This window comes from Mercenaria mercenaria, chromosome 13, assembly GCF_021730395.1.
Source record: "Mercenaria mercenaria strain notata chromosome 13, MADL_Memer_1, whole genome shotgun sequence".
NCBI lineage: Eukaryota > Metazoa > Mollusca > Bivalvia > Venerida > Veneridae > Mercenaria > Mercenaria mercenaria.
In genome coordinates this window covers 56,828,976-56,844,907 of record NC_069373.1, presented here as the reverse complement: position 1 = coordinate 56,844,907, position 15,932 = coordinate 56,828,976, and the positions used below count along the sequence as shown (strand labels likewise).

Here is a 15,932-nt window from a genome sequence, read left to right as displayed (position 1 = left end):
TATAACCACTAAAGAGCTGGCTGTTTTTTATTCTAACACGATCCGATTCATTTTCCTATTATAACAAAGAAGGCAGAAAATTGAATTATTATACAACAAATCACTGTTCTGACGTCACAATTATTACGTCATGGCGTCAAACGGCATAGCGGCTCGCTGGAAAAGAAACCGATTGAAAACGTGCAAATATTTAATGCATGTCATCAAGGATGTACTTAAAATCCTTGGTAACGTGTTAGAATCGAAATAATATATCTCAGTGATTTGCTCTTGAATAAATCATTGTTTGTCGTTCAGATGCGCCCTCGTGATATAATTCCTTCGCATCTGAACTCTAAACAATGATTTATTCAACCACAAATCACTGGATGAGATACATTATTTCTTAAACAATCAACTTTAACGGCATAATATTTAATTATGAATGTGATTCTATATGCAAATCTAATTTATATATTGAATAAAGTTAAATACATTAGATGAGGTTTTTATACATTTGACAAATATTCAAAGAAAATACTTTAGTGAAATATTGCCATTTGATGTCCTTAATAGATCTTAAGAATTTGTTTTTAACATTGTACCCTCTTTTGTAAAAAGAGAGGGTACGCACATTCTATACACTTTTGATAATTTTAAATGTTTCGTCAGAATTTCATGAACGCTGTCCTATGAAATGCCCACTGATGCAGCTATCTGGGGAGCTGTATGTCTCGAGGTTTTTTGATACAATGACTGCTGCAACAATGTTATGAGAGGATGCTGACATGTTAGAGCGCCCTACACGAGGTAGATCTTTGATTCTAGATTCTGAGTTGATAAATACTCTTACCCGGCTTTGAATTGGTTAGAATCTCATACACTATGCCTGACTGGTACATTCAGAGAACGACACATCTTTATGTAGGACCTAATTTCCTTCCTACCTGGAACCTCCATGCTTGTGATAGAATACCACCTGTCTTTACGAGTATGGTGTGTACAAACGCTTGTACCTCTGCTATATAACGAAGCCAATTGTACTGCATGGCAATTGAAACCTAGAAGTCAATGAAACAAGAGCTGTCGGAGGACAGCAACGCTCGACTATTCAACAGCCTTGTCGATAGAATGAATACGAGTCGTAAAAGGGACATAATATAGTAAAAAAGCAAAACAGGGTTATGGAACCTGCATAGTGCTTATCAGCTCAGGACAGTGGACAAGTGTGTGAAGTTTCAATCCATTCCCATTAGTGGGTACTAAGATACCAGCTTACATAATAGGAATTTAACCAAAAACTCCTAAGTCGAAAAAGGGGCATAATTTTGTAAAATGCGAAGTTGAGTTATTGACCCTTTGCATTGCATGTCATATCATGACAGTGAACAAGTGTGTGCAATTTCAATCCTTTCCTATTAGTGGATACTGAGATACCAGCTTACATACAAAAACTTAACCAAGAATTTCTATGTTGAAAAAGGGGCATAATTTTGAAAAAAAGCAAAATAAAGTTATGGGACCTGCTTTGTGCATGTCAGATCATGACAGTGAACAAGTGTGTGAAGTTTCAATCCATTCCAATTAGTGAGTACTGAGATACCAGCTTACATACAAAACCTTAACCAAAAAATTCTAAGTCGAAAAAGGGGCATAATTTTGTAAAAAAGCAAAATAGAGTTATGGAACCTGAGCAATGTAAGTCAGTTTATCACAGTAAATAAGTTTGTGAAGTTTCAATCCATTCCCACAAGTGGTTACTGAGATACCAGCTTACATACAAAACCTTAACCAAAATTTTCTAAGTCGAAAAAGGGGCATAATTTTATAAAAAAGCACAATAGAGTTATGGAACCTGTGCAATGTAGGTCAGTTTATCACAGTGAATAAGTGTGTGAAGTTTCAATCCATTCCCACAAGTGGTTGCTGAGATACCAGCTTACATACAAAAACTTAACCAAATCGGGACGCGGACGCCGACGCGGACGCCGACGCAGACGCGGACGCCGACGCATGGGCGAGTCCAATAGCTCTACTATTCTATGAATAGTCGAGCTAAAAATCGTTCTTGTACCTGTAATAGTTTCTTCGGAATTGCGTCTATTTCAGAATTTTCTGAATTTCCCTCGTACATGTATATGAACAGACCATGTCCATTTATCTTGCTGCAGTTTTTTAAAGCTGGTCAATCCATTGAACAATTAGGTCACAGGGTCAAAAATGTGTATAAAAACATTTTATTATATTTCTGCAATGTATCAATTTCTTTCTATTTTTGCACGAACACCTTTGTAATGACTTACCTATTTAACAATCAAAGTAAAACTTGGTCACTTGTTTTCTCATCTGTCATTGCATACGTACCAGGCAGTTTCGTACATTGTTTTATGAAAGTTCACGTGCATTTTCTTTCAAAACGGTGAGTGAGTTGGGGTTTTACGGCGAATCGACACAAAATGGTCATATATCGCCGAGTCTTTCAAAACAAGCCAATCCAAGTACATGATTATTACGGCATGGATATCGAATAATAAAATAAGGTCTAACTTTACATGAGCCATTCTTTTAGTGGAAGGATCACATGTAGTTCTGACAATACAAGCAAGTTTGAAATATTGACATAAAACACATTATTCAATATAATAATTCTAGCTTTTCCTGTGTATAGATAAAATTTGAAGTAGCAGTTGCCCTAACCACACCGCTCCGGACGGTATTTTTGTTTGTTTTGGGTTTAACGCCGTTTTTCAACAGTATTTCAGTTATGTAACGGCGTGCAGTTAACCTAACCAGTGTTCCTTGATTCTGTAACAGTACAAATAGTCTAAAACATGTTCTTCGCAAGTAACTGCCGGTGCTAGGGGGTGAAAGGATCTTTTTACAGATTTTATGAAATGTTGCCTGTATCTCCACCACAACCAGGATTGACAACCTATCTCAGTACGACATGTTTTAAACTCTTCACTGGTTTGTGTGTGTGTTCGGGTTTAACGTCTTTTTCAACAATTTTTCAGTCATATAAACGACGGTTCACTGGTTTGTTGACATACTCTCATCTTTATGACTAAATAAACGAATATACTGTTGTCAGGTTCCACTTTGATTACATTCGAACTGCCGAGACAGATCTTTATATATGTACACCTAAATGCTTGGATCATGCTGAGTTACACTTGATACTATTTTCTTCGAGATGCTGATATAGGCTATCACTGAATGGACATTAGTTTCTAGCATATATTTCGACCCAGTTTCAAATATTGGATAGAAAGTAAATAAAACAAATGTTAGTTCTACAATTTAACGAATTTATTTAATATCACTATAAAAATATATGTAGTATGTACAAAAATACAAGCAAATAAATATAAATAACAAAATCATTCATTAATCTATTGAATCAATAGCTACTGGCACTAGCTGATCAAAAGAGGACAGAACTCAGATCTACAGAGCACAGAGTCGTTAGTTCGATCACCGGGAGAGTCGTATGTTCTCTGTGGTAGTTTGATGACCGTGCCAGAAATCATTTGTCCTACACTTTTCATCCATGTGAATATATGGGGAACAGGTCAATACTGTTACAAAAACTAGAAAAATTGGTTGGGTTAACATGTAGTTACATTACTGAAAAACTCTCTCTCCGTGCGTGCGTGCGCGCGCGTGCGCGCGCGTGCGTGTGTGTTCGGGTTTTACGTGTTTTTCAGCATTTTTTTCAGTCATATAAACGACGGTGTCTACTTGTAGCAGTGAGCTCAATGCCCAACTTTATAGTGCTGCCTCACTGGAATATCACGCAGTAGACACGTGACATGATACCCCACCGAGTCACATTATACTGACACCGGGCTGACCAGTCCTAGTACTATCTTCTTAATGCTGAGCGCCAAGCGAGGAAGCTGCTTGTACCATTATTTTACGTCTTTGGTATGACGCGGCCAGTGATTGAACCCACGACCTCCCGCACTCGAAGCGGGCGCTCTGTCACTAGGCTACCGAGGCGGTTTGAAAATCTGTTGAAACGGCGCTAAACCCCAAACAAATAAACATATGGCAAAATTACAATGTCCGAATGCGGTTAAATTATACAAAGCTACGCAAAACAATAAATGAGGATTTCTTAACAATGGTTTAGATACTGGAGGGAGAATACCCCTGTGACCACTACGCTTCCAGTAAATAAAATAAAATTGAATTTGTACAAATTACATGTAGCAATATAATAGCATACTATAATATATTAAACTAGCAGATAGATAAATAATTAAAGATAGTTCGGCACTTTTCCCCACATTTTGTCCAATTCTATTTCATTGAATCAAAAGCCAGTCTATTCTAAAGTTTTTATTAACATTATGATATTGGACGTAGGATATAGACTGACACAAAGTATTACACTGAATCATAAAAAAAATACAAAAAAGAAGAAAATAGTCATAGTCTTGGAGCCAGTCTAATATTGTCTGCAGTCTGAGAATATTACACGAATCTAATTACTTTTTTTCCTTGTGGTCATACACGTCCAAGTCAGATGCTACCTTATTTCTATTGTTCTTTCCCGGCATATTTGTGTTGGCGTAGGTTGGGTCGGCTTCGTTCAAATGGTTGTAAATATTCACAGCACTTTTTGCAGTGTTTTCATTTTTCTCGTTCAAAGTATTGTACAATTCATTCGATTCGTTGTCGGGTTTATCAGACAGTTTAGATTCTGGAGATAGAGTGTTTTGTGCTGAGCATGTGTCGTTTGTAGGTTTGTTGACTTTAGAATAAATGGCAAGTGAACTGTCTGTTTCGATATCAACCCCTTCGTCATTAAGGAATTTTCCGTCTTCCTTGGAAACCTTGTCAGAAGCGCTTTCTTCAAATCCAGCGTTTGTAAATGATTTGTCCATGGGTCCGCTGTTTAGTTTGTCGAGTCTGTCATTGACATTGTTTTTCTCTGTCTTCGCATCTTTGCTGTTTGCGGGTTGATTGTCCTTAATTGGAGTTGCCCGTCTCCTAGAACGGTTTTGTTTAGAGTAAATACGCATAGAAATACATGGAAGGTACATACGTATACGAAATATTCCTTTCATTGCACTTCACCAAGGGAGTATCTAATTTATACACAGCACAGTTTTAAGTATTGACAAAGTTTCTACCATTCATTTCTGCTGTTTAAAGCAAAGTATTCGTTCTGCGATATAATATAATTGATAGTATCTTAGAGATATCTTCCAAAACTAAATTAATGTCTAATCATACGAGTTGATTTTTTCTTGGAATGACTGTTTATATGTTTTTGTATATATACACCATAAAAAACAATTGAAAATATTTTGAAAAAAAAAAATGAATTCTACAACTGAAAAAGTTTAATTATATATAGAATAAAATAACTGAACTCTATTGTATTCACCTTTTGCCACAAAGAAACCCTCCAATACAAGACAACACCAGCAGAAAAATTACACCAGCAATAAGCCCTGCAAAAGCGCCATCTACAATAAAGAGAGAGGGAGAATGCACATAAAAAAACAAGGATCAAGATCAAATAGGAAAAACTATTTTCTTAGAAACTGTAGCAGTGTATGTGCATGCAGATGTATTCACGAGGAACATATACATAAAATTCATGGACAAAGTAACAACGCAAAATGAACGAAACAGATACTTGGTAGTACGCGTATATGTAAAACACAAACTGCTCTTGTAAAAGATTAAAATATTAAAAACAGATGGAAAGAACTATAAACGCATGTCTCAGTCCCTATGTAGAAGACAGTGCATCGACCGAAACACCAGTAAGGGTCTGACGAACCAAGCCAGAACATTATTTTAAGAGAAACTACCCAACTGTAAAAGTGCTGAACGTTAAAATTGCTTTGTGTCCCAAAGCAGATGTCACATAACCTCTTTAAATAAAACGTTTTATAATTTTACTTTTAAAATACAATTGGAAAGTAGCAATCTTACTCCTTTAGAAACAAAGGTTTGGAAATGGCAAATGCTTTATAAACCTTACATGACAATCCTAATATGTGTTCTGTTTTGTCCTGTATGTAAAGATCTTGTTGAGGAGATGTAGATGAAGTGGTTGCCGTTGATGTTGTGATAGGCTCTGTAAAGAAAAACCACACTCTTACAGAGGTTTCAGCAAAATAGAAATAATTAAAAAATCTTCTTAAAGAAAGTCAGTATTTTTGGGAGGACACTTATTTCGCAAAATTGTTTTTGTAATTATGAGGGATGGTACATTTTCATGCTAGTTGATGGATATACTGTGTTTTAGCAGTGAGGTATGATACATATTACATGAACTCATTGTATATCACTCACTACTCATTGTATATCACTCGCTGTGAGTGATACAGCTGTGTCAATCTTCTTGTAAATTGAATAATAATAATTTCTAATTGTTTGCGTAAGACATGATGAAAACTGTAGTCGCGCTTTGTCCGTTGTAGAATATTTTCTTGATAAGAGAATTACATAAAGTCGTATAAAAAGTAAAATGAAATGGAACCTCGGGCCGAATGCCTTCTCGTAACACCAGAAGACACGTTCGTAAAATATTTGAAATGTTCACACTTTTTCTAAGTTGCCACTCAAAACAAACAAATATCCTCTGTCTATTAGCTTAAAATGCCCACATTCCATACGCCATACTCGTACTTTTCTTTACCTACAGATATTTGTCTGTCTAAATCTTGTCTTAATCTGATTAAGTTTGATTTTTGTTTTTGTTTGGTTTAACGTGGCACCGACATAATTATAGGTCATATGACGACTTTCCAGTTTTGATGGTGGAGGAAGAACCCAGTTGTCCCTATGGGCATTGTTTCATCACGGGCAAGAACCTGATAGAACCACCAGCCTTCCGGAAGCAAGCTGGATGGTTTCCTCACATGAAGAACTCTACGCCCCGAGTGAAGCTGTAACCCATATTGATGAGGGGTAAGCGACCTAGGAGACTCCAAAATATGAGTAAGAGACAGATGAATGAAATATTATAATACCTATTGACCACGTGACAAGAATGCCACTCGAGTTCTCAGAGTGGTCTGACTGGAATTCTAATGTTACATTGGTCTGTGTATTGTAAAACGTTTTATTAAATCTTCCGCACAGGGTTGAATTAGGGAGACCATTTATTGATGAACCATAGTATATCTGAAAAAAAAAGAGATTAAATCGTCGGTATCCATTTATTAAAAGTTAGTGTTGAAGCTATATGAACACATTACTTGTACATGTTTTATAGCAAATATTTGAATTAAACAACATGATTACGAACTTAAGTTTTTTCCCGCAGATTTTGTAAAATGTACAAAGATTTAAATGATCTCACGTTGGCAATGGTATGTATTTAACGGAACTTAAATAAAAGCGTAGAAGAAATTCGGACTACTTTTATATATTCTTATTGCCTTTGAATTTGCAGAAGGGATAATCGTATGTTTTTATCATTTACAATTACGCTGTATTTATTGAAGGTCTGAAATTTTTTACAACAAAGGACATGATATTTATTACTGTGAAATACATGTATATATGATAAAATGTAGTTTTTCATATGATACCAAAAAATAGAATGTAAAATACAGACATTTTGATTTTACATTCTGTATTTCCGTAACATAGCGACATGTTTTGCTGTGCATTCCAATTTATGAGAAGTCCACCATAGATCCATGGCAAACAACCAAGGAACACTGGTAGACCTCTGACATGCAAGGACGGTGTATGTGCAGACTTTGTAATGCCCATATTACTACGCCTGGCAAACCAGTTAGTTACATTCTGCAAATTTTGTATAAACTATTATCTGAAAGGTTCAGAACGTTTGCCTACAAGGATCAAATTAATTTTCACAAAAGAACTTTTCCCTTAAAACTATAATAGTACTATTACAGTTTAAAGGCATGACCTCAAAATAACAAATATATTACAAAAAGTATATCAAAAAGTACATACGCTGAGATAATCATTTTGACACGAAGGTGAGTTTTCTATGTCCACATTGACGCTCCATGTCATGTAATGGTCCACAGGTACAGTTATATACCATACACAATGTAGGAGAACGCCATATCCGTTTGGATAATTTGGTGTACTGAACGAGTGATTTGAAGAAATGTCAAAATGGCCTCCACATGTAACGGGGACTGAAAAAAGAGACCAGTTGTCATTAAAACATGTATGATGTTGATAGTAATAATAAGTTTAACAAGAACCAACATTATGTTGTTCTTGAAATCAGACGACTAAAAATAACGGTACACAATAACAATAAGGACCGCATTCTATTGTAAGGTTTACGCTCATAATTTTCAACCCTTTAAAACAACCTCTGATTCCTTCGCGTAAAACGTGTTATGATATAAATTAGTTTGTGTGTGTGTTGTTTTTCTACACTATTTTTGATGACTTTGCGACTAAACGCATTTTTAAAACTACAAAAATTGGTTAGGACATGATTGTGAACTATTTACCACTCTGACATATAAAGTTTCTTTTACTGCTACAGTCAGTCACTTCTTCTCCTTGATTCCCATCCTTATTTGAGTAGGTGTAGCATTCTTTATATTTCTCTTCCAGACCTGAAAAAAGGAACTACATGAGCTGACTGCAAAGTGAAATCAAATGTTAGTTTTCTTGTAGAGAGGAATGAAATCCGAGTGATGTATTGCAACAGTATTCTAAGCACCAGTAGGAAGTAAAAGTAATACGCACGCACGCACGCACGCACAATGATTCGCCGCATGTAAAAGAGACAATGCTTCATTCGAACTAGGACCTGTCATTATGAAAATTTCCGTCGACCTACACTAGGCTCATTTCTCCCACACTGCTATAACATTGTAGTCCGATTATCTTGCGAATGCATTTCCAGTTTAATTTGAGAATATGATGTTACATTAGACTTCTCTTCAGTAATTCAATCCACAATGAGGTAACTACATGAGATGTATGTGTATAAACCTAACAAATAAAAATATCACGATGTGAAAAGTAACTGAAATCACATAACAATTTGTACGTCCGAATAATATATACTTCGTGTGTCCTCAAATGGCTCTCACGACATGCATACATCTCTACTTCATCGACAGCACGTAGTTCCTGATAACCCATTGAGGAATATTCCTCCATTCCGATATAAGAGCCTGTTCCAGTTCATGGAGATTCCGATGAGCTGCCGGTCGACTCCGTACGCGCCTGCTCAGCTCGTCCCAAAGGTGCTCAATAACATTGAGATCCGGTGACTTAGGCGGAAAAAGCAGCTGCCGACCGTTCTGTTGTTGCAGCAATATCGGGGTCGTACGAGTGGTATGGACCGGTGCTCTGCCTTGCAGCAATTGCGTGCCAGGTCCACCGGCTCGTAGGTGCAGGATTGCGACAGGCGCCAAGATGCCCTGCTGGTATCTAGCTACATTAAAGTTCCCTCGAACAACTACCAATTTTTTCTTGGTGTGTAACGACACTCCGACCCATACCATCGCGGAATCACCGCCATACTGGTCTCGTTTAAACACATACGCGTCGTTCGATCTTCCAGTTCGACGTTTTTAACTCGCATCCTTCCGTCGTTGTGGTACAAGTTAAACCGACTCTGGTCCGTGAACAGGGCACTTAACCACTTAGCCCGTGTCATCCTCTGGTGCCGGCAGGCCATCGATATTTTTGCTTCCCAAACATTTCCTCGTGTAAAGTGTTGACATCGTGCAGTAACCAGGCGCAAAACTGCTGGGCCGCCACGTTTTAAAGATTTTATAATTTTTGTACAGTCAAACAACTTTATTCATAGTTTCAAACTTATACATTGAACCATAATCGAGAAAACGGAATTTAAAAAGTGACGGATTAGAAATGGTCCGAAGTGTATGTGCTTCTATTTACAGAGAATCTCGTTTTCCAGGGGATCATGTGTTTTCTTCGAGATAACCGAAATTCGACCTAAAAGGCTATTTTGAGCACGTGTTTTCGGGTTTTCGAGAGTGGTGGGGGCGGAAAAAATATGAAATTTTAAATTTTAATCGCTACGACATCATGCATTCCTTTCTTGTATGGGTACTATCTTAAATGGCAAATTGATGAATAACAACTAGACAAATACATGATTAAACCAAATACTAGTAATATTAACTGGCCATTTTAGCATCCCGTGATCTTATCACCCTGATCAAACATTCAATCGTTTATCAAGAGCAAAGTTGGAAGAAATCGTTTTTATTATTGTAACTGTCCCCTATAAACAGACGTAATCGAACCGAGACTGCCATAATGTGGCTTGGTTACGTTCTATGCTTCAAAAGTTTCCTTTCACACATTGAAATAACGTGTGGTGGCTGTAAAATGTCTCCCCGTACTTGGGCTCAGTGCTGTAATACTGTCTGATCCTTTGTGATCATGGAGAGCATTTATTTTTACTATAATAGAATTCAGCTTAAGCCGGTGCTATGTGGCGTGAGGGGTGTTGCGTATTTCATTACATCTCATGAACAGACATAATCAAACCACAGGTGTCTGAAGCTCAATCAATAAAATATATATGCAGGTTAGATCTCTTGAAGAGATCGTAGATCTGTACTATTTCATAGTATATTAGGTGGGTGGGGTATGGTAATGCATATATCTATTGATAGAGCTTCAAGCGCCTGTGATCAAACCGATTCTCCTATTGTGATTGCGTTGTTGTGTTCTATGCTTCCAAAGGGTCGTCTTTAGCAAGAGTTCACTCTATGCGCTTATGAGAGATGCAGATCTGTCTAATTTTAACAGATTTTAGAACTAAAATATAAATACTAAGTTTGGTAAGATATATATTTTCACAAAATTAAGCAAAGTTAAAAAACGAAAATTTTGTAATACAGACCATTCGTTTAATTGTATTTATCATAATATTACGAGGGATGCCATATTTTGTATTGACTATATAAGGGAAAAATGATGACGTCATAGTGTCCAAAATGACCGCCACTACACTATAGAGATGTTGTCATTCAAAAGCTCTATCGTTTCTTTATCTGTAGTCCGACGTTCGTATATTTTTTGCAAACCCCGTTGTTTTATCTAGTCTGTCCCACGCAATTTTGGACCTCGACTTTGGACTGATATGAAGAAATGGAACGTGATCAAAGAACATAAAACATGTTTTTGTGAACTAAAAAAGTCACCCTCGGGAATTTCAAGGATTTTTGCAACAGTCGTCTGGTTTCCCGTGCGACTGAATTTCATTTTCTCTACGGGAATTCGCTGTTGTTTATTTCTGTTTTTAACTTCATTTTACATTTTTTTTTTCAAAAAAAGAAAAAAAAAGGAAGGTGCCTAGAAATATTAACCTTCTGGTATTAACGATGTCATTTTTGACAATTTTACATACAGTATAATTAAGTTATCGGAGGTCAAAAATTAGGTGGGACAGATTTTAGTTTTATCTAAATGGTGTGTACATGTATATTAATTTAATATGCAAATTTCCTTTAAACATCTGCGAGACTGGCGTATATATAGTTTTGGTATATTTATTACCTGTTTCTGTGGCCATTGTATCACTCCGAAAATATCCAATCCAGTAAGCGTAATCTTTGTTTAGTATATTACTATCAACGAGAAATATGCTTGGTCCTACTAGTGTCCTGCACTGTGAAGGGTCATTTTGCCAAAAGTTTTCCCTATGTTGCTTCCATGTTAAACGGTTATTTACAGCATGATACTGTTGATCTGAGAAAGACATTATGAATACGTTGAACATTTAGGAATATCTAAATTGCCAAATAACACTGATCCAATTTTTTAAAAACCTCTTTCTGTCTGACTGCATTTGCGATTTATCTACTGACTGGTAAGTAGGGCGTTTCTAATTTACTTAACATTTCAAATATGCTACCTTTAAAAAGTCGGAAAGATATCATTTATCGTTCTTTTTATTTAAATAGGTTGCATAAATTTAGGAAGTCAGCAGATTTAGTTTAAATACGTGTTTAATATAAGATCAACTATACTAGGAATCGATCTATGTATAAATACACGTGTACACGTGAAGCATCGTTTGCATGAAGCATTATGTCAATATTACTTTACTCGCACTATTCGTGTAACACGTAAGTTGCAAATCAAAATTATGACATTGTCTAGGCAGTGGAACTTAAAAATAAACTTTAAGTAGGCACAACCTATTTTAAATAGATATGTGTAGCTAAGTATCAAAGTACACAGTCTGAAAAAAATATAATTTTCTGAAAAAGAGTTATTTGTGCTGATAAAAATCATCCTTGGTAATTTATTTGGAAAAAATGGAGACAACACTACTGATTTACTTTATTGCAGGCTTATGTGTCGTACCACAGAATTTCACAAGGTAAAATATATTGAAAAAGTTACTGCTCGAAAGAGAATAATGTCTGCTACTCATATATATGCGTCAAAGTATGGGAAAAATATCTAGAAATATGAAAACGTCAAAGAAAACAATTTCAAGACTGTTAGATGCATGGCTGTCTTGTCCTGCATAGCATTTAACATAGACAGCTTACTTTTCAATTGCATTGGTATAACATGGACAGGATTAGGTTTGACAAATGGTGTTCGCTCAATAATATCACTTTTATAAACAGATTGTTTCCCTTGTGTAAAGAGGGCTTAGGGTAAATCTCCACATTGCCTATTAAAACATAGATATGACAAAAGAAAACTGTCATCGATCTAAATGATTCGTTTATGAACACATAATATTTATTTATTTTTTTATACTTTTATCCAGCTTTTTTTTTTTGACAAACTATAATTTAACATTACATGTTAAATTTTCTACATTTACAATGACAACGTTGAAGACATAAAATCACCCTATTTACATTAATAACTAGAAATGTGTCCATGGGACACAGATGCCCCCACTACATGACAAAGGACACAGATTTTTTCCTAGGTCAGGGGCCATAACTCTTACAATACTGAATGAATCTGGACACGAAACCCCAGGTGCACAACCGCAAATGCTGACCAACATTCCTTTAAACTTTGGTGACTCTAGGTCAAATACTTTTGGAGCTACGCGCGACACAACATTAAAATGATCAATTTTTAACTAAGTCAGGGCAATAAATCCTACACGACTGAATGAATCCGGACGCGAAACCCCAGGTGCACAATTGCACATGCTGACCAACATTCCTGTAAACTTTGGTGACTCTAGGTCAAATACTTTCGGAGCTACGCGCGACACAACATTAAAATGATCAATTTTTAACCAAGTCAGGGGCCATAACTCCTACACGACTGAGTGAATCCAGACGCGAAACCCCAGGTGCACAACTGCACATGCTGACCAACATTTCTGTAAACTTTGGTGACTCTAGGTCAAATACTTTCGGAGCTACGCGCGACACAACATTAAAATGACCAATTTTTTACTAAGTCAGAGGCCATAACTACTACACAACTGAATGAATGCGGACGCAAAACCCCAGGTGCACAACTACACATGCTGACCAACATTCCTGTAAATTTTTGTGACTCTAGGTCAAATACTTTTGGAGCTAGGCGCGACACAACATTAAAATGACCAATTTTTACAAAGTCAGGGGCCATAACTCCTACACAACTGAATGAATCCGGACGCGAAACCCCAGGTGCACAACTACACATGCTGGCCAACATTCCTGTAAAGTTTTGTGTCTCTACGTCTAATACTTTTGGAGCTACGCGCGACACAACATTTTCGGAAGGACTGACGGAGGACGGACGGAAGGACGGAAGGACGGACAAGGGCAAATCTATATGCCCCCTCTCCCAAAAAAGTGGGGGCATAAAAATGAATATATCTCACCAACTCCTGAACAAACTGCATAAAAAGCATTAGCACAACGAGCCGCAGCGAAATGGAAGCCATTCTGATTCCCATAAGTAAAGTACATGCAGAATTCTTTAGCGTTTTCTGAAAATTGTTACGAAACAGAGAAAATAAGTGAATGAAGTATTGCCATGCAATACAAAGTCCCCTATTGGAATGCACCTAATATTCTCTACTGCAGTATAACATAATGAACTGATATCTGTCAATGATATATAAACAATATTTGTACTATATATACAATATGTTATAACAAAACACTTGGATTAAAATTTGCATATATAAAAACCTACAGTTGTTTTCTTATGGAATTTTTTGGCCTATTATAAAAAAAGTTACCATAGTAACAACAAAGAGAAAAAAAACAAAGAAAAAAATTCTATACATTATAAGTTCACAAGAAACTCTTTACCAGGTAGAGACAGGTCAAAATACACCTAACAATTGGATGTAACATGCATGTTGTACCACGTACAGGAAAGTGGTCTCGATTTTTCCCTACGGCCAGTAATAATAAAGTTATTAAAAAGTTATAACAATATAATCTAATTGTAGTAACAACAAAGGGACGTAATTCTAAAAACACGGGTGCCTCATGGTGGTGAACATTTGTGCCAAGTTACATCAAAATCTCTCCATGCACGAAGAAGAAATGCTCCAGGCAAAGTCATTCTTGAATTTGACCTTTGACCTCTATGTGGGACCTTGGCCTTAGACCTAGGGACCTGGTTCTTGCTCATGACAATCCGTCTCATGGTGGTGAACATTTGTGCCAAGTTACATCAAAATCCATCTATGCATGAAGAAGAAATGCTCCGGACAAAGTCATTCTTGTGTCTGACCTTCGGCCTCTAAGTGTGACATTGACTTTAAACCTAGGGACCTAGTTCTTGCTCATGACACTCCGTCTCATGGTAGTGAACATTTATTTAGTAATTTTAAAATCCCTTTAAGGATAGTGGAGTTACAGACTGGACAGGAAAAAGCCCATTTAGCCTTTGACTTCAAAGTGTGACCTTGACCTTGCAGCTAAGGGCCCGGGTTTTGTGCATGACAAATTGTGTCATCTAGGGGAATATTTGTGCAAACTGATATTTAAATTATGTTTTGCATGACAAAGTTATAGACCGGACAAGAAAAAAATCCTATTGACCTTTGATCTCAAGTGTGACCTTGACCTTTAAGCTAGGATTCTGTGTGTTGCGCATGACACATTGTCATATCATGGGTAACATTTATGCGAAGTAAAATTGAATACCTTTGATGGATGACAGAGTTCTGGGCCGGACAGGAAAAAACCCTATTGATCTTTGACCTCCAATTGAGACCTTGACCTTTGAGCTAGGGGTCCGGGTTTTGCGCATGACACGTCGTCTCGTCATGGGGAACATTCGTGCCAAGTAATATTAAAATCCCTTTCATGGATGGTAGAGTTATGGACCGTACAGGAAAAAAAGCCCTGTTGACCTTTGACCTCCAATTGTGACATTGACCTTTAACCAGGGGTCCGGAATTTGTGCACGACACTTTGTCTTATCATGGAAAACATTTGTGCCAAGTGATATTAAAATCCCTTCATGAATGACAGAGTTATGGACCGGACACGAAACAGACCCTGTTTATGCCATGTTAACATATGACTGCCAAGTGTGACCTTGACCGTAAAGCTAGGGGTCTGAAAGTTGTACAGGACACATCGTTTTATTATGAGGTATATTTGAGCCAAGTAATATTAAAATCCCTTAATGGATGGCAGACTTATAGACCGGACAGGAAAAAAAGACATTTGACATCCAATTGTGGCCTTGACCTTTAAGCTAGGGTTCCGGGTTTTGCGCGTGACACGTCGTCTCATCATGGGGAACATTTGTGATAATTAATATTAAAATCCCTGTATGGATGACAGAGTTATGGTCCGGACACGAAACTGCGGACGGACGGACGGACGGAATGGCGGAAAAGCGCATTCCTATAGTCCCCAAAACTGGTTTTCAACCAGTAGGGGACTAATAAGCATCCTTTTTGCTATTATCTTAATGCATTTTACCACTGAAATTGGTAAAACAAATATTTACAGCCTCAAATTGTGGCAGATGTGTTTCTACCAAGCTTTTTA

The 15,932-nt window shown here is 36.9% G+C and overlaps 1 protein-coding gene across 2 annotated transcripts in view; it reads right to left on the bottom strand.

Moving 5' to 3' along the window:
* Positions 1-3,270: 3,270 nt before the first annotated feature.
* Positions 3,271-15,932, bottom strand: part of LOC123528640 (uncharacterized) — a 30,186-nt gene continuing 17,524 nt past the window's right edge. Inside the window, exons 9-16 of one of the 2 annotated variants that reach the window (XM_053521911.1) lie at positions 13,793-13,900; positions 11,494-11,685; positions 8,454-8,561; positions 7,936-8,126; positions 6,978-7,131; positions 5,984-6,079; positions 5,378-5,459; positions 3,271-4,977 (exon numbers count right to left, since the gene is read on the bottom strand). In XM_053521911.1, the coding sequence (XP_053377886.1) occupies positions 4,473-4,977; positions 5,378-5,459; positions 5,984-6,079; positions 6,978-7,131; positions 7,936-8,126; positions 8,454-8,561; positions 11,494-11,685; positions 13,793-13,900 (1,436 nt within the window). In that variant the 3' untranslated portion in view covers positions 3,271-4,472. The remainder of the gene's footprint in view (positions 4,978-5,377; positions 5,460-5,983; positions 6,080-6,977; positions 7,132-7,935; positions 8,127-8,453; positions 8,562-11,493; positions 11,686-13,792; positions 13,901-15,932) is intronic. The other variant, XM_053521912.1, reaches the window with a different exon arrangement.